This window comes from Salvia miltiorrhiza, unplaced genomic scaffold (genome assembly GCF_028751815.1).
Source record: "Salvia miltiorrhiza cultivar Shanhuang (shh) unplaced genomic scaffold, IMPLAD_Smil_shh original_scaffold_455, whole genome shotgun sequence".
Taxonomy (NCBI): domain Eukaryota; kingdom Viridiplantae; phylum Streptophyta; class Magnoliopsida; order Lamiales; family Lamiaceae; genus Salvia; species Salvia miltiorrhiza.
Genome location: NW_026651553.1, coordinates 445,536 through 465,700, shown reverse-complemented (window position 1 = coordinate 465,700; position 20,165 = coordinate 445,536). Strand labels below are relative to the sequence as shown.

Below are 20,165 nucleotides of genomic sequence, written 5' to 3'. Positions count from 1 at the left end.
ACTAGTCTATATATATATATATATATATATATAAGCTCAACCACTTACATAAATAGTAAATTATGTTTTCTCGTCAAAATCATCTTACTATTTTTAGAAATATATATTTTTTAAACTTATTTAATTGTTCTTATTTTCGTCTTCTTAATATCATATGAATATTTTTTTATTATAATTTTTCATATAGCCCCAATTAAAGTATTAATTTTTTATCTTTTAAATATTTTATAGTCATACGGATAAATGTAAATAAACTATTCAATAAATATTTATAATATTATTAAAATATTTATATTGGTAATATCTAAGATTAAAATAGACTTTAAGATATTTATTTATTTATTCTTTTTTGAATATTTAATCAACATATGTAAAAAAATATTTGAAATTTAAGATTAATCAACCATTATGATTGTGTATCAATTAAAATCCCAACAAATTAATTATAACATAATCATAGCACTACAACTTATTGCATTAGTAATTTTTGATCTCTTAAATATTATATAGGAAATAGTTGTATTATATATATATATATATATATATATATATATATATATTGAATGAAATAATGATATATTTTTGTATAAAATGATCACACATGTTCAGTAAATGTAAATAAAATATTTAATCAATGTAGGTATTAGAAATTTAACAAATGGTGGGGATAATGATGGTTATGCATCTACCGATATCGTTTAGTATATATTGCTTAAATCATCTGAAGTTCCAATAACAGACATCATTTCAAACATTTACCTGTCTTATTCTAACAACATTCATGGTAATTTTTATTTGAAAGAACGAGCAATAATTTTTCCTACCCCATATCATGTATTTTATAACATAAATTTTTTAACAAGCATATAACATTAATAAATAATTTAAAACATAAAAAATGCTAGTTTGGTTTGAAAAGCCAAAACGACTTATAAAATGAAAAGAATTGAAAAACTAAAGCGACTTTTAAAATAAATAGGAGGGAGTATATAATACTATAAATCTTGATTACCTAAAAATTCTGAGTTTCTTGAATATTGCATTAATTTGAAATTCATCTACTATCACTGGCCCCTGTGGTCATGGTAGATGCCCTAATTTATTACACGTACTAAGTGTTTTCGCCAATTATGTCTTACAAGGGATGGTGAAATTGTATTTCATTCACACCCACTACCATTTATATTTATGGGCTTAATAATTTATTTCTGTATCTCTTTCGTATTGGGATCAAATTTCTACATCATGATAAATAAATAAGCTTGTGATGTGAAAATATATCTATGAATATGATGTTTATGTTTTTTAATATTTATGACCAGTTACATTACATGTATATTGAAACTGATGTCTTTTAAAAAAATGATTTTGAGTCAAGGAGTAGTGTAGTATAGTTGTTTACGTATTAATGTTTGACGATATTAAATAGTTGCCGTTTTTTTTCTTTTGTTTCAATTAGAGATTTTATTGCCACACCAAGAAATAGTATTATTCTTCCTCAACGTAACTCAGGCAAATACATATATATATATATGTACGACTTAATTTATTAGAAAAAGAAGAAAGAATAACCTAGCAACCCTTGAAGAGGAAAAGACGCTAACAAGGGCCGAGCCTCGTTAAAAAATCTCATTAGAAAAAACTCGCTGAAAAAATTTCTGTATAAAGAAAAAAAGTACTCGTCCATTACAACGAGAAAGCAAAGAAAACCATGAACACCGTAAACCAAAAAACCTCAAAGGCACCCAAACTCCATAGCAAGAGGCATCCAAATGCTGCCCCAAAGAGGAAACGTTATATCGTTTCTCTTTTTCTTTTAGGATGCATTTATTTTGGCGGTAAAATTTTAATTAGAAAAGGGTGGATAAGAAAATTAATGTGAGAAAATATTGTCTTTTTCTTCTTTTTTATCATATGTTTACTAGACATGAAAAAATGAGGAAATGTTGAAAAATATTTTCACTCCACTATCCAAAGATAATATTATCCAACATTAGAGAGAAAATGAGCTTTCAGAAAATATTCCACCGTGTCCGAAAATGTTTCTATTATTGTGAACATATGAAAATGATAAAAAAAAAATGATGAAAATATATGTATTTTTTTCTTTTTCCATCACAGTAAACACACCTTATAATATATAATTGAACAACTTGTCATAAAAAAAACGTTTTAGTTATAAAAAATCAAATAACTAATAAATCGTTGTGGTCGAATCCATTAACAAAAACACAGTGTTGCTATAAAAATGCAATTTGCCCAATAAATTGCATATTTAAAGTAAATACTTTGACCTATCTAACACAACTTGAGTTAATCCACACAATATTATGCCATGTCCTAGTATAAATTTTGAAGTATATATGAATTCTTGTGGGAGTAAAAGAATGTGGAGTTTCAATTTTCAAATATTTATAATTATGCAGACATGAGTTTGAAACAAACAATATCATATATACGAACATAAAGATCTAAAGCATTTTTTTTAATCTAAACTATGAACCCAACAATAATACTCCTATATAGCCATGTACTATTTAGATTTATATCTACATCATGTATGGTTGTTAATTAATAAAGTTTTTCCGACACCTACAATCTAAAACTACATATGTATCATTGATTGATCCGAGAAAGAGATGTGGCGTATAAACGGATAAGGAATGTCGATTAAATACTCAAACATTTTGTAGTTTGTAGCTCACCAAACTAAATAAATATCATAATAATAAATATAGTTTATTTGTTATCGATGATATTATAGTAAAAAAAGAATGACACTGAAAAGGAAAGAATAGTAGCTTTGTGGAGATACAAAATGATTAATTAAATGTGTGTTGTTTTTTTCGTTTAAAAAATGTAGTACTCCATACGTCTCTCTCATAACAAGTATCCTAATTTGTTTGAGCACGGAAATTTAAATGGGTACAATTAAAAAGTAAAAAGAATAAAAAGTGGTGGAGTCAACTTTTATTTTGTGAAATGAATAAAATTAAAATGAAAATGAAAATGAATAAAAGGTAAAAAGTGATGGAACACACTTTCTTATTTTAAAAAGAGAACACTTATTGTGAGACAACTCAAAAAAGAAAGTGAGACACTTGTTATGGGACGGAGAGAGTATTATATTTCTTATCAAAAAATAATATACTAATACAGTCCTATTTATACTTTTAAGGATTTGTATAGTGACTCAACCTAAACACCTCTAGATTGACTTGCAATAGGACAATGACACTCTAGCAATGGTAAGTTAACCCAAAGTCGTCTCTCAAGGAAGATCTTAAAGGGCTCTTAATTGTATCACACGAAAGCAATAAAGGTTGGACTGAAAACTTGTAAAATTAAACTTAACTTGAAACTTAAACTTAAGAATTATCTAGGCGGAAAAAGAATTAAACTAATGCTTGTAAATTAAACTTAAACTTAAAACTTAAACTTAAAATTAACTAGGCAGAAAAGAATTAAACTAAATACTTAAGCAGAAATAAACTATTAAACCCTAGGCAGAATTAAGAGCTAGCGTAAATTAAAGGCGAGTTGAATTTAAATGCTATTAGGCTAAGAATTTAAATAACTTGTAAATTTTAAAGGTTCTAATCTAATTAACATAAAAGAAATCGCAAATTGAAAGCATAAACATAATTAATAACGCGGCAAAGAAATAAACGTAAATACGAAATATCATAAAAGTAACGTTGCGATGATGAAACCACTGTCACTTGATTACACCTTCGAAACAGAAAACTAAAGCAAAACGAAATTGAAATCTAATTTGAACAAAAATCACGAAAACTTGAAGAACAATGAAAGCTAGAAAAAACGCTAAGTGTTTCGGTTGCCTAACGGAAGCTCAATAATTCCCAAAGGCAAAAGAAGTAAAGTGCCGGAGGCAGAAGATTGTTCTTGATCATGAACGTTGAGCCCTTTTTATAGACCACCCTACTTCATCAACCCTAATGACCATCAAGTACGGCCCAGCCAAACTGGGCCTAAGAGATAGACATCAAGGCAGCGTGCGCGCACAGGGGATTACACTGGATAACTTGCTCGGCAAGTCTTGACAGCTCTGGCGAGTTCTGGCAGAGCTGGAACGTCAGCTCTGTAGAAGTAGTCAGCTCTGGATAAGGAGATTGCCAGCTCTGAAAAAGTGTTGGCGTAGGTAGCTCTGGAGTTTGTCAGCTCTGGATTTGGTCAGCTCTGTCGAGTTTTGTCAGTTCTGGAACTCAGCACTGTCCACTCTGGAATTCAGCTCTGGCTTGGAATTGTTAGCTCTGGCTCTGGCACGGGAAATCCATTCTAATGAATGGACTTCGGCTCTGTCAGCTCTGGCGAGGCAGCAGAGTATGCACCGTCAGCTCTGGCACCACTTTGAGCCCAAAATATCAATTTTTGATCAAAAACTCCAACTTAGCATTCTTCCTCTTGTTTTATCAAAAGCTCCTACAAAGCATTAACAAACTCATAAACGCACAAACTTCCAGAATATTTAGCTCAAATATAGCACAATCAAACCCCAAAATACGAACAATTAAGCATAAATCATATAGTGCAATATCTACTTTTGGATTTAAAATTGATAAGTCATCTATGATATAAACATATTAGAATTTGATAATTTGATTTTGGTTCTAATTTCCATTTTTTTTTTTTTTTGCAGAAATAAGTGTTTGTTAGTAGTACTTTAGCTAGGTCATTTATGTGTTAGGCTTTAACCCCACACCCAACAAAACAGTAGCGTTATTCTTGTCGAAAAATCTTCTTTTTTTTTTAGTAGTAGGAATCATTATTTTAAATAAGTGAAAAAACGTCACCTAATTAAAAATTTGACATTGATATTTTCATCCGAGAAAATAACCCTGGTTCCATATAATAATAATAATAATAATAATAATAATAATAATAATAATAATAATAATAATAATAATAATAATAATAATAACACCCTAAAGAAAATATTGATTGATCAAAGAAGGGATGCAACTTAATTTACTGGATAAGGAATGTTCTAATTAATACTCAACTAGCTCACCAAACAGAACGAATACAGATCTTAATTTAATTGTTATAAATATTACTATTTACAATTAATTTGGAGACAAGAATCGGAAAGGAATACGGAAAGCTTTCGAAAGATGCAAAAAAATGTATGGAGAAAAAGAGGAACAAATGACTTGAATATTAATAAACCATTCAAATTTCATTTTAATACTTATAATTAAAGCAGTCCAGTCCAGCTGCTCTATATTAACTGCAAACTTATACATCTGCCCAAAATTAATTTGAAACAAACACGTCTGACGTAGTAATTAAACATTTGTTATCATTAGACTGCGTGCGTGTACTTTTATTTTTTTTTTCTTTTGACCGGGAAGGAATATACTCATAAAATTTGAATCAAATCACGATTTCAATGTTTCTAAAATATCGAACATACGGTTTTTATTTTATTTTATCATGAGCACCGGACATCTTTGCATCTTAACGTATTTATGTGGTGATTTCCACCCTTTGTGCTTAATCCAACAAAATCAAAATTATAGTAAATCGATCGGAGATTAATTTGATTTGGTTAATTTGTGGTCTTAAAGTACAATTAACCAAACCAACCTAATTTTTATTATTTTTTTCTCTATATAATATATAGGCACTGATTATTGTTTACAAGAGGTAATTAAATACAATACGAAAATGATGGATTAATTATAATTAAATTTATTTGTGTTGACACGAAAATTATAAGTATAATTTTTTTTAATGTTATATCGTATCGTGTACGTTCTAACCTGCAAAACATAACACAAATTGATAGGTTACAAGACAATGATCTACTAGAAGTTCCATAATTGTTTTTTTTAATCGTACAATGACCTATTGTGGCATGATAATTATAAATTATGTATTTATTGCTATTGTTAAAATAAAATTTCTAGAGGTAATACAATTATTTATAATTATAATACATAAATTTTCAATTAATAATTTTATAAGTAAAAGCTAAAATACTAAATGAGTTCCAACGAACTTAATTTTTTCTAATCGATATCTAATACAACTTATAAATAGCTTGATTCATTTACGTATTATGTTTACGAAGACCTTCAGTATAAAACTATACTTCCTCCATCTTCAAATAAGTATCATAATGTAGAGTTTTTTTATTCTCTTCTAAGTGTCATATTGTGGAATTTTAAAGTAAAATTGAGCTAAATTTTCAATTCCACCCATGTTTTAATATTATAATTAAATGAAATCTTAAAATTAGGAAATATATTAAGAATATGCATGTAAAATTATACTCCTCCTTGGTATGTGTAATTTTGTGTCATATGACACTTATTTAAAGATGAAAGGAGTAGCTCTTTCCCATTTAACATTATATATACAGGTTGTTTTATAGTACTCCCTTCGTCCCATGAAGCGTGACCCATTTCTTTTCGGCACGAGAATTAAGAAATTGATATTTTGTGTATTAAGTGTGGTAGGTGAAAAAGTGAAAAGGTGAATAAATGGTAAATTTTTTGTTATTTTTAGAAACAGGTCAAGCTTCGTGGAACAACCCAAAAAGGAAAGTGGGTCACGCTTCGCGGGACGGATATATATATATATATATATATATATATATATATTATGTAGAATACGTATGAATTTGCTGTATAAATGTCTGAAATGAGAAAATTAAAACTTTCGCCACCTATGCAATTTGAACTCAGGACCATGAATTCATCATAGATCTTAATGATCTAAAGGCTAAAACTTGTTCCTATTTTATATTTCAAGAGGTATTTTTATTTTAGCCTCCATATATATAGGCAAAGCAAATTTATAGAAACCTTTTGATTTGTTTATATAATTTTTTTGTTTAAAATAGAGTTTATGTTAACAAGTCTACAATTCTTAATATAAGAGCCCAATTATCAACACTTTGTATTAGGGACGATAATACAACATCGGGTATTCGGGTAATATGATTCATAATCGTGTGGTGTTTGTTAATTGCATTTGTAAGATCACAAAGCGGTTATGGAGCGAAGTTTCAATTAATTATTGGCTATTAGTTACACCTATTAACTAATGAGTACACCCGTAATACTCATAATATTTGGATAATTTTTAATTATTATAATTTATATATTTTACTCTTATAAAATATTCACTCCGTTTTAATTTTTAGTATCCATTTGAAAATTACATAGATTTTGATAAAAATGGTTTATTTGTGAGTTGAATAAGGATTTCACCTTTATGAGAGTGTTAAAGTGATTAAAGTGGAGTAAGGGTCTCATCCACTTTTATTATAAATAGAAATAAATATAAAAATATGAGACAAACTAAAATGAAAATATGAATACTAAAAGTTGGGACCAAGAAGTATTAATTAAGTTAAACAAAAGCTTGCTAGTTTAAGATAGTAATTACTAATTAGTAAAGTACCAAGTTTAATACTAATAATGACACGTATTCCATTTCGGGTTGTCCCACCGATAATGACATGTTTCTACTTTAGGAAATAATAAGGGATAGCTAATCTATATGATATATAAAAGAGGAGTTTTTTCCCTCCATGTTTTCCTTCTCTTTTTCTCTCTCTTCTTTCACCAAAATTTTTACTATTTTTTTTATTTTTTTAATAATTTAATTATTTTTCTAAACATCATAAAAAAAAATCAATATGTATCTTAAATTTAATATAGTATAAAAATTATCAAAAATGAATTTAAAATGAATAAGTTATGAAAAATTTAAAATATTTTATTTTCTATCTCCTCATTAAAAATTTACGACTTTTTATTTATGTTTATATGTGAAAAATATTTATTATGATTAATAATACTATATAATAATATGCATAATGCAAATTTTCATTATCGAATCATTTTTAAATTTATTTAATAACTATAATATCATTACACTTTGTATAAATTGAAAATTTATATTTTTAAATTCAGAATTTTATTGAGTAATTGATGTGAATTATTATAATTTATTTTAAAACATACTTTGTATTTTTTATATTATTTTATTTATTTATTTATTATTTAAATTTATCATTTAATTTCGATGTCTGTCGTGCATCGCACGAATGGGCATATACTAGTTGTAATTAATTCACTAGTTAAAAGCCTAATCAAAATTAAACTTAATTAATGAAAATCAATAATTAAACAAAGAGGGTGGAGAATTCAAGAGGTCTCCGGATCTAAAATTCGAGGGAGTAAATTATTTTCCCTTTCTCATTCTCACGTCCGCCGCTCTCACTCAAACCCTAAATCTATCTCTCTCCATCTCTCCAAGGTTTCGCCTGAAACCTCTCTCTCTCTCTTCGCCTGCTGACCGTCGTTGCCTTGTTTGGGTGTAAGCCGCTGCCCACTCTGCATTTGTCTCTCACCAATTTGGCCTCCACCATCGTCCCCGATAGAAAATTCCATGTGATGTAAACCCTACCCGAAATCAGATCTATCTCTCTGTTTGTCTTCCGCCTTCGTCGCCTTTCTCTATGAGTTTATTTTCAAAATCTGAGGGATTTAATCGAAAGAGTGTCGACAGACTACGATGATTCTTACGATTGGGAATGGATGAGTTCGTTACAGACATGGATTGAGTTCAAGGTGATCGAAGATCGATGCAGAGAACGGGGTCGCCTGGCTTTAGCCCAACAAGGTAGATGCCCTATCATTACTCCGATGGTCTCCGATTGTGATGTTTACCCCGATTCATTTTTTCTTTATGAGAAAAATTGGCAACACATGGAAATGGCTGACAGCGAGTTGGCGATGTTAAAAATCCTGCTTCCTGGCTTTTTTCTAGTGAGATTTGCCCTAATCCCTAATTTGCTCTCCATGATCCGAATTTAAGCTGTTGCACGTGGGATTTGTAGTGATTGTACTATGTGTTATGTGTGTTTATGTGGGTCTGAAATGATGATTTAATGCTCATACATTAGGTCCCTGTTTTTTTTTTACATTTATGATTGATTTTCTTTTGAATGAGATGAAAAATTCCTGATTCTTAATGGTTCGTCCCTTGTTCTTATGGTTTGGTGTCCTTATGTCTAGTTTGATTTGGGATTGTTGGTGCTTGATGTTTGCTACTAATTGTAGTTGTTGTTGGTTTGATTTGGTGTTGTTGGCTGCTGTTTGTTGGTTTGATTTGGTGTTGTTGGCTGCTGTTTGTTGTTGCTTATTCATTCATTCACTTACAAAATGAAACCAACATTCATCTTTTCATTCATTTAGCCCAACATTCATTTACAAAATGAATCATTCACACTTTTGAATGATTTAGAGCAGATAATTTACAAAATGAAACCAACATTCATCTTTTCATTCATTTAGCCCAACATTCATTTACAAAATGAAATCATTCACACTTTTCAATCATTTAGAGCAGATCATTTACAAAAAGCAAACCTTCACAGTTTTTACTTACAAAATCAGTCATTCTTCATCACTTTTCTTCAACACATCACCTTCTCCGCTGCTCTTCATTGCCAAATGCTTCTTTCTTTTTCACATTACTTCATTTCCTTGAATTTGAAGGTGATGCACCATCACCTCAAGCTCATTTGTACATCCTGCATGCACTCCCAACACTTGCATTAGTGTATCACTAATTGACAATGCTCCATTGTCAATTAGGTAAGATATGCATTCCCTAACAAGTTTACTTGGAACTTGGAGATTCAATGAGAGCATATCCTGCCTAATTAGTGCATCTTCCCTCATATGTGGAATTTTATAGTTGTTCTTCCCTTTAACCTTCAGAATTTCAATCATGCAACTCTGTAAGCTTAAAAACACTTTATTCAAAGTGTTTGGGCTTAATTCATTAAATGAATTAATGACTGCATTCACAATACCACCCACACTGGTACAAACTAATTCAGTTTGTAGGCTCTGTATTGCCCTAAACCACACCGGATCATTGATGTTTGTATCTGGGGAGTTTGGTGGTTGATACACCAGGTGAATGTCAAAGCCATCTGCTGAAGCTATTGTCCTGAAATCTGGGTCTGAGTCTTGAATGTGAGGCCTAGCATTATCTTGTTGTATATATATGGTTTTGCTAGCCCCTGCTGGCAATTTGCTTTAATAGCAGGAACAATCTGAATTTAAAAACAAATGGTAACAGACTTTACATCAATCTACCATGCATTGCATTAACTAAGCATATAAAGAAATTAATTGAACTATGTACATGCAATTGTTACATTTAGAGCATGTTTCATTCACCATTTGTACCTTGTTGATGAGGCATTCTTTCACAACTTGTTTGGTGATGCTTTGTATTGATTTCACCTCCATTGTCCCTGCATCCCTATTTTTACTCTTCCTTTTGGCTGCCACCAATTCAGTGAATGGAAATATGCCAATTTTGCCATCAAACAAGCAACTGCCATCACTTGCAAACACTGGCCGACACACATCACACGTGAACATCACTTTAGTGATGAACTTTTTGCTCTTGCATGTCCTGTGAGGTTCTGTCTCTTCAGGGGTCAAATAGAACCTTTATGATATTCTTGTGATGTAGAACCACTTCTCATCAATATGGACTGTGTTGTGCATGCTTTTAAACGTCAAACTCCTAAGAATCCTATCATATTCTAGAGCTTCTAAGGAAAACCGTAACCTAAGCAACTTGTTTGGAGCCGTTAGATCAGGTTTAATTGCATTTGTATGAGCCCTGATCAGCCCAGATTGAATCCACCTGCCTATTGTGCTTTTACTGCATCCAATCCCACATGTTAGCCTTGTAATGGTAGATCTTTTTGCCAAGTCTATGCTAGCAATCAACCCTAAATCAATTTCTACATGTTTTTTTTTTCTTGTTGATGATTTACGACTCAAAGAACTAATTACCTCACCACGATCCTTTTACTTTTTTGCAGCTTCCCAAAGTCGACTGATGGTTCTTCGCGAGCTCTTCCGCTTTTGCACCGCTGCAGTCAGCTTACCTCTACCTGGTTTGCCATTTTTGCTACCTTCAAGCAAAAATTGGAGGATGGCTGCTCTCTCAAAGGAAGAAAGATCATTTCTTCTAGCCATGTTGCTGTTGCTTTTTTGTGTTTAGGTGTTAGATTTTGAATGTTTTTTAAACTGAATGTATGCCCTATTTATAAAGGGCTTAACTTTGAAAATTTGTGGGAAATTTGAAAACTCCCAAAAATTTAATGAATGAGCAGTTCTGCCATTCTCTTCCAAAATGTGGCGCCATTTTTTTAGTTTTAGTTTTAAGTTTTTGGAATGAATTGGAGAGTAGCCGAAATTAAGGAAATCAAAAAGTCGATTCAGTTTTTCAGTTTCATTAAATTTTGAAAAAATAGGTTATTAAAAAAATTATTAAAACAAAATAAAGATAGAAAATTAATAAACATAAAAATAAAGTTTATTTGATATTGATAAAATAGAAATAACTATTAATCCCTTAATCACAAACTTAAATATGTGGACCTCACTCTTAACTCTACTTACTTTCTTCTCCTTAATCTCTGTGCCGAAAAGAAACGTGTCATTATTAGCGGGACAGAGGGAGAACTAGTTTATAATTGATGTGAATGGTGTGTTTTGAAACGTAAATTAAAGTTGCTGAAAGTTTAGAGATTTAATTTGTGAATAATAATGTTTGAAATTTATTAATGTAAATTGTGATTTAAGAATGATATTCTATTTTTAATTAGTGAAACTTTGGTGTTTATTTTTCAATTTAAACATATGGGGAAAAAAAAAATAGGGGAAAGTTTTTCGCTGCGATATTAGTGTTACCCATATAATCAACTCGTTTAACTCAGCCGATTATACGGGCAGCCAAAATTTTGTATTCATCACCCCTAATTTGTTTTTTTTTTTTTTGACTTGGGGGAGTTGGGGAGGGGGAGCAGTGGGGTTTGAACCCGGGAACTCACTGTTCACACACAGGAGGTCGCACCGCTTGGTGTCCCCTTGGGGACATCACCCCTAATTTGTATTAATATCTAAAAAGTATACTCATATTATTATAAAATAGTATAAAGGGTAACAAATAAAGATCTAACACGATCTACTTAAGAATAATGATGTACTGGAATTCCACCAATTTTGATCTAAGATCAAGTCCATCGTCTAGTGTTGTCATGTCGGGTTTGATATTTTTATGTAATTATCGGACAATTAGGTATGGTGTCTATTTTACCTTTCATCTAAAAATAAATTATCTTTAGTACGAAAATATGCATACTCATTTTTGTAATATTTACCAAGATCATTTTAACATTAATTGCTTGAACTAATACCAATGGATCACCATTATAATAAAATTTAATTAGTCTTATTTTCGTATAATGAGTTAGGTTAAGAGTTTAATTCTCGTATATACTTTGTCTAGTTGTACACAGTCACAACCACAATTAAAATAACCAAATCATCCAATATTTGTTGATTTTTATTCAGTTGTATCGTATTCATCTAATCGTTATATTAAAAGAAACACTTTCCTTCAGAAACAATATAATTGAAAAAACTGTAATAATTAAAAATATTAAAAAATGTCTAGTTGAACACGACTGCATGGAACTTGTTCGAGGACTCAGAAGAATCTCTCAACTCAAGCCCTTTCGAATTGCGATCATGTTGGGATTAAGCGCTTCGTAGACATGCTTGCCTACAATTTAGCTTCTTTTTTTTTGATAAATTAGTAATTAAAGAATTAAAATTAAACATCGCAGACTCGAACTAAGATCTTTAAACTTGCAGACATTCATTTTGCTTTTGATTCTTCTTGTTCTAGTCATTTCGTGAGATTCCTCCCGTCTCAATATATTTGTGCAGCTTCTATTTCAAAGAACTAAAATCTTTTGTTAAAAAAAAGAAGAACTAAAATCTAAGTTTATTGATCTTTTATTAATTTTGCTTTTCCCAAAAAGAAAATAACAAATGGTAGAACTAGAAAAATTCAAATCCAAAAATTTGATTTAGGAGATGCAAATTTACGTTTAGAGGATTGGTAGCAATTACAACAAACTCTGTTTAGGCTACTTGAACAACCGGCATGAGAAACTATTGTAGCAGTGATTTTCAGTTATGCCGCAACAAAATCCCAGTCATAATCAAGATTTCCGGTCAGCCAACCGGGTATAACCGGTTGTCATGCTGTACCACGTGTCGGTCGGTCACTGGTTTATTAATCCATAATCATTCTCATACGATCCCGATCTCTCTCTTAACGGCATCACCATGTGCCTGTCACCGTTAACAGAGTCAGGACCACATGTTACGGTAACCGCTTCGTTTAATCTTCACCGTCCGATCAAATCGCTCCTTTTTCTTGTTTTCCGTATTTGCCCCTACTCTCTCTCTCCTCGCGTCTGATTTTTATAGCAGCGGAAGTGGTGCGCTCAAAAGAAATTGAGCTTTATGCCTTTGCAGGCGTATGTTGATCACACATATAAATATATATACACACACCAGAATTCACACAAACAAACTCACTTTCTCCGATTTTTTGAATTATAGCAGAATATATGTACAGGGGTAGGGAGAGAGATGGGGGAATTCTTGAAGAGAAGTGAGAGCGTGAGGATAAAGTGTAGAGCGACGGAGGAAGATATGCTGTTGAATTTAAGCAAGAAGAGGAAGGTTTACTCTAAGCTCGAAAATGACAGCTGCGGCGAGGAAGAATTGGCGGAGAATTCAGTGTCGCCCGCGGTGTCTAGGACTTCAAGTTGTTCTAAGCATGAGAACTCAACCGACGTCGTAAAGATGAGTCCTAGTTCGCCAGATCTGGAGGTGAGAATTCGAAATTCAAACACACAGTTGGATTAAGTGCTACTTGTGGAATTGTGTCCGTTGTGTTTTCGTTTTCTGGAGCTGAAATTACGGCAATATTTTCCTTTCTTGAAGAATTTTCTGAATTTGTTCCTCTCTCTCTCTCTCTCTAGAATGCTGGTTCGCACTCCGAGGGTTTCGAAACGGAAATTTCCACGTCCACCGGACGCGTTTTCAGGTGAATAATGAAAACAATTAATGTATTAATTATGCATTTGTACTTTGTATATTTTCAATTTTCCAAACATCGTGATGAAATTAGATGACACTAAATTGTTTTCATTGACAAAATTACTGTTTAGTTAACGTTTCACTTGCTCAAAAAAAAATAAAGATAAATAACGTTTCACAATGTTTCTTATGCTTTTCCTCTTCGTTCATAAATTTAAATATTGATTTTCAATTTTGTTGTTGTACGATTTCAGTAGAGAGGCGACTCCAACTAGCGAGCTCTACGGAGACTCGGAGCATGTCCTATTGCAGCAATCGCCGTCGACCACGTCAAAGAAAAAATCATCTCCGCCTCCGACGGCTCTCCGCCGCAAAAGTCTGAATTCCGTGGCGGAAAACATGCCATCGGCGGCGGAATTGGAGGCGTTCTTCGCGGCGGCGGAAAAGTACGAACAGAAACGATTCGCTGAAAAGTGCGTAATATCCACAAACTTTTATCTCCACTCCATATTCTCGCATATGCATACAATCATTACATGATTCCGCGGTGGCGTACGATAAGCGCTTCACGCTCAAAATGTACACCCTGCTCATTTTAGCGTGGGCCAATTGATTATTCCCGCAACCGAAAAGGAAAGGAGAAATTATTTGATTGAATTGGGTTTGTATTATTTTCAGGTACAACTATGATATTGTAAAGGACGTTCCATTGGAGGGCAAGTATCACTGGGTTCGTTTACTGCCTTAAATGAAACCACCACCAAAACAAGAAAGAAAGCATCTTATGATTTCCTCTCTCTTTTTCTTTTTTCTTTTTCCCTGTTTAATTTTTGTTTTCGTTGGTGGGGTTAGATTAAATTAATTCACTCATTCAAGAAGAGAGGGCATTCGACATTTTCTAACATCGAAATCGATCTGGCTCGATATGTATAGCAATTTCCCAAATTCATGTAAAGAAGCTAGAGTTCTCTTAATGCAAAATCAAGCTTTTTCTAGTACGATAACATTTCATTTCCCTTTTTCCATTTTTGAAGTGGCGAAATTTGGGATGATTTCTTTTGTCAGAGTTTGATGATATTGATGTGGGTAGGACGGTATTAATTTGATTTTGTTATCTTGCGTTTCAAATTGAAAAGGGAGTTTCTGTTTGTGCATATTTTGGATGCTTTCTTGATTGCTGTCACTTTGTGTGTGAAGTTTCTTGTACCCATTATTTGGCAGAATTCCAATTGAAAATATAAATGTAAAAGTAAAAGCAGACTCGGTTGCATGGCACGCAATTCACCCACCCACATGTGTGTGTCTTGAGAGTGGAGCTCAGCTAATACATACACGTTGTAAATGTATGTATATACTAAATGTGTGAGTGGGTTTAGTGTGTATGCTGTGTGTAAAGTGGGCCATGTGAATTGGTTTTGAAGTTTGATTGAAAGGTTTGTCCTTTAGCATTTGGAGTGTGGGATAATGATAAAAGGAAAAAAAGAAACTGGCTCAAAAAGAATTGTATATTTCGAGATAGATCTGGTCCCCAAACCGGCGGGTATTATTTTACACTTACACATACATCCATTGCAAACTCTAACCAGTAGTCTGGATAAGTTATTGTGTAGCCGATATTCATGTGTATATCCACACAGAAATATTGTTCTGCTTTCTCTATTCATGTGAAAGAATATATCATGAAAAAAAATGACGATAAAAGGGAGCAAAAACGAGTCAGATAAGAGTGGTTGTGATGATTGTTGAAGGCGCAAGAAATCCTCAAAAACAGAATTGTCATATTCTTATGAATGTACAGAGCAGAGCCCCTTAAAAATATGGCATATGCTGTAATATATGTTTGAAAATTAGATCTCCCTCCTCTGTGTGTGTGTTATTAAAATTTTAGTACTAATAAGGAACAAAGCAAAAGTGCCACTAGCTGGCAGCATTATTTATCTTATACTCCCATACGATATATGTGATGCTGTATATAATAGACACTTGTTGCAGTATGTAAAATACAGATACTTGTTGCAGTATTAATTAGAACGACATTAATTTGAGCAGAGATATATATGATTGGGAACTATGAGGAAGCAATGCAGAACATTCTATGCGTTCAGATGATATATACCTTCTTTATCAGTAACTAATCTACTACTAAATTTTATCGAAAAACATTTCATCCAAAGATAGTATACTATTATTTTCAATATATGCGTGTGTGTATACCGCATTTGCACCCGTTAAATGCACCAAAAATATTTTTATATTTCTTTTTATATATAAAATAAATACTAACTTAATATCATAAAAAAAAAGATAAATACAATAAAAACATATAAGTTTATTATAAACATTTAATTAAAATCTCATAATCATTATATATTTAAATACATATGTGAATATTAATTAAGTATAATTAATTAGTTTCTTTTAAGGGTAAATATCACTTTAAACCTCAAATTATTTTTCCACTATCAATGAGATCCTGAAGAATCGAAAATATTTTTTTAAACCTTGAACTATCTATTTTGTATCAATTGTATCATTCGTCCATTTTCTTTGTTTCAAAATTTTGACATGGCTCGCTGAATACCACAATGTATTTACATTTTTTTTAAGTCCACATTATGACTTATAGTTCAAGGTTTTAAAAAAAATGATAGTTTAGGATATAATAGATAATGCGAAAATAGTTTGGGGTTTAAAGTAATATTTTCAATTGTTAAAACAATAGTATTTAAAACTAAAAGTACTTAGCTAAAATACTTAAACATGTATATATTACAAATTTACAGTACATATACTAATGCAACATACAAATGCACCTTTAATTTTATTCTAATCATAAACATTTCCACTCTATTTTATAATTAATATAAAATTAATTTTTTAATTGAAGATTAATGTTTTAATATATGATAAATAGATTATTAAAATAAAAACACAAAATTAAACACGTACTATTACTGTAATGCACATTGTCATGCGCTTGAGGCCTTGTCAGATTTGCAAGCGATACAAGTACATATGCCGTTTTAGTATGATATAAAATCGTTATTTTTAGTAAAAGTTGCGTTTTCGTACTGTACATTTGATTACCAATTTTTCATGTATTTTAGCATAAAATTCAAAATTAGTGATGTTACTTTACTTTTGGATAAGAGAATATTTTTGATTCTACATATTTATAGTAGTCCACATAGTACAACACAGAAATAAAAGCAAACATTTTCGCTTATGTCGGAATGTATACATACATTATACTATATATATTGAAAGGTTTTCACTTTCATGGTGTAATTTTTTGTTCCAATTAATGTATTAAGAGAAAACATGGATCTTTTTAATTATATCATGGCTGCTACAACAAAATGTTTTTTTTAATGAGTTCTCCCCAATCTGTTCTTTAATTTATTTATCATACTAGTGGGTGCATTGTATTAGTTTGATAAGTCCAATTAATCAATACATTTAAAATAAAATTATGGGTTAATAAGATCTTCTTGGGATTTGTATTCCATGAATCTGCATTTTCAATACGGATCCTTATTCTATTTCATCAGAATACCTTTTCATTTGTTTAATTTCAAATTTGATTCCCATTATGTTCATTAGATCTTATGCATCTACAAATCTCCCATCATCCCCACACCTAACATATTAAACATCAAAATTCAAGTGAATATACAAACGTGAAATGGTAATTTCTCCGTCGCTTTTCTTCTCCTCTCTTGATTAAGCTAAGATTCTTTTCTATTTCTTTTTTCCTGAAAAAGAAAAAAGAGGAAAAAGTGTATAGATGGCGAGCATTGATAACTAGACAACAAGTGTAGATGTGCACGTGCCGTGAAGGAGTGGTCGGCAACTGAGTCGCACGTGCTTTGGATCTGATGCAGAATTTAATTAATTACTAACTTATTAGTAGAGGAGAAGAAAGAATGTTGAGAAAGGAAGGTTGGTTGTGTTTCTTGATTTCAACACCCACACACACTCACTCACTCACACACGCAAATTTTTATTCATTTGATCGCTGATTATGATGATGTATCGGCGTCGGAAATTTCTCACTTTCTTCTACTTCTAGATTCTTGATTTCTGTGCCTTCCACCACCAAAAATTATTAAGGGATTAGATTAGATTAATTAGCATGTACTAATAGTATTTCTTTTCCAATTAATTTGGTTAATGAAAAAATGGGGATGGGTAACTGGACCACAAATTGCTTTTACCTTTACACTAATCTTTGATCTGCTTCCCTTTTTTTATACATGTTACCATTGACTTTTTCTTCCTTTATTCAATTCTTTATTTTAATAAGCATGACAGCATGATGCAGCTACTATTTGCTTTTGCTGCAAGAGAGTTTTAAAATAGTGACTCTTGTATGTATTTTTCACTGCAACATTTTGGTTATTTGGGGTTAGTTGCAATTTTTTTTTTGAGGAAGGGGTTAGTTGCATTTTAATGTATAAGTTTTAAGATAAATTGCAATTACAATTACACTTTTAATCAATGACAATGTGGTACCAATTCTTTTAATTTGTTGTAATATGATCACCCTATAATTTAACTATTTGGTCGAATTATTAATTTCAAATAAATTATTGTAGTTCGAGCCCTTAAATTCAAAGATAAAAGATTCAGCTTCGACAAGTTCGATGAGATAAATATTTTAGCATATGACTTGATGTTCAATCTTGTTAAATTAACACGATGAAATTTACAAATTCTACAATAATTTTGGTCATTGTCGAATATGTTGGAGCTTTGACAAAATCATCATTATTAGCAACCATTGGACGTCAAACTATATGTATGTCAAAATGTTCCTCTTATCACACTCATCAATACTCCTTCCATTTTTTATTAAGTGTATCCGGTAGTCAAAATACACATACCGATAAAATAAGATATTTACATTGGTAACCTTAGTAATTATCATAATAAATGCATATGTACAACTAATTATTATATTCATACAAGTATTAAATAAGGATAAAATAGGAAGAATGTCATAATTATACTCTCAAATTTTGAAATGAGACACTTATTAAGAAACAAGGAAAATAGTAAAATTGGACACTTTAAAAAAACGGAGGAAGTATCAACTTTTGATTTGAAAAATCAAAGACTCGCATTATAAGAATTTGTTTAAAATTGAAAGTTTAATGAATGGTCAAATTTGGAGTGATTTGATTGCGATAAATCAAAAGCTTAGACATGGTGTTGCCAACGTTTGAAAATGAGGTTGTATTGTAATTGTTGTTTGGATTAAAACCAATGTGCAGTTGAACCCATTTATATGTACTTGACGAACTACCGAATTTGGAATGTTTGGCGGAAAAGATCCAACGGTTGTAAATGGCTAACGCTTTAAAAAGTGTTGGGCTAATGAGATGAGATGAGATGAGACGAGACGACAAGCAAGTAACATTGTTGGTGAAGGAACCACCGTGATGGCGCCGGGCCAACTGTTTTTTTGGTACAAATAGAATTAACTTTTTAAATTAAAATGATAATATAACTTTTATACATTTTTGAATTACTATGTCTTTGTATACAAAATTTTCATTTTCTTCTGATTTTGTACACGAAGAATATTTCCAATGCCCACAACTTAGTTACGAACCCATAACTCGAAGCCCTAATCGTGCAAACTTAAATCTACATGAATGACAAGCCCATAATCCTGAATCGCGAATTATGGCCTTGAATCGTGAACTCACAACTCTCTGAGTCCTATATTGCGAAAAATAATACTTTAATTTATAATCTAAAAATTTAAGACTTATTTTATGATGAAAAATGACAACATTTCATTGTTATTCGTAATACGTCGTTTAGTACAACTACCGTTTAAGTCACATAAATAGTTTCAGCTTCCACCTCAGCATTTATTTTTCATAAATGTTTATCATGTGCAAAATTAAAATAAAAAATAGATGTGTAAATGGTTGAAGACATGAATGTAAATCATGGACCAAAGATCTGTACTTATGCAAGATATCCCATAATTACGTATGAATAATTATAATAATTTTATTTTATCAGTTTTATTATGTACTCATCATATATATTTTTCACTGTCAAGAATTACTATCTAATTTTATCTTCACTCTCATTTTGTACAGAGCCCGTAGATTATAAATTAATTGGGCTTCAGTTCGAAAGCCCAATCAAGTAGTGAGTGTGGATCACACTCGA

At 31.2% G+C, this 20,165-nt stretch overlaps 1 protein-coding gene and 1 long non-coding RNA gene across 3 annotated transcripts; both read left to right on the top strand.

Moving 5' to 3' along the window:
- Nucleotides 1–8,183: 8,183 nt before the first annotated feature.
- On the top strand, nt 8,184–11,186 carry LOC131004738 (uncharacterized). The gene is made up of 3 exons (XR_009095097.1): nt 8,184–8,661; nt 8,733–8,807; nt 10,892–11,186. It is a non-coding gene; the product is annotated as an uncharacterized LOC131004738 (long non-coding RNA).
- Nucleotides 11,187–13,192: 2,006 nt separating this feature from the next.
- Nucleotides 13,193–14,971, top strand: LOC131004737 (cyclin-dependent kinase inhibitor 7-like). 2 transcript variants are annotated; one of them, XM_057931475.1, is made up of 4 exons: nt 13,193–13,763; nt 13,916–13,980; nt 14,228–14,446; nt 14,652–14,971. In XM_057931475.1, the coding sequence occupies exons 1-4, from the start codon at nt 13,521–13,523 to the stop codon at nt 14,719–14,721; spliced, it is 597 nt and encodes a 198-aa protein (XP_057787458.1). In that variant the 5' UTR covers nt 13,193–13,520; the 3' UTR covers nt 14,722–14,971. The 2 variants fall into 2 exon arrangements, with proteins under 2 accessions (XP_057787458.1, XP_057787459.1); XM_057931476.1 differs by having other exon boundaries at nt 13,341–13,763; nt 14,231–14,446.
- Nucleotides 14,972–20,165: the final 5,194 nt, after the last annotated feature.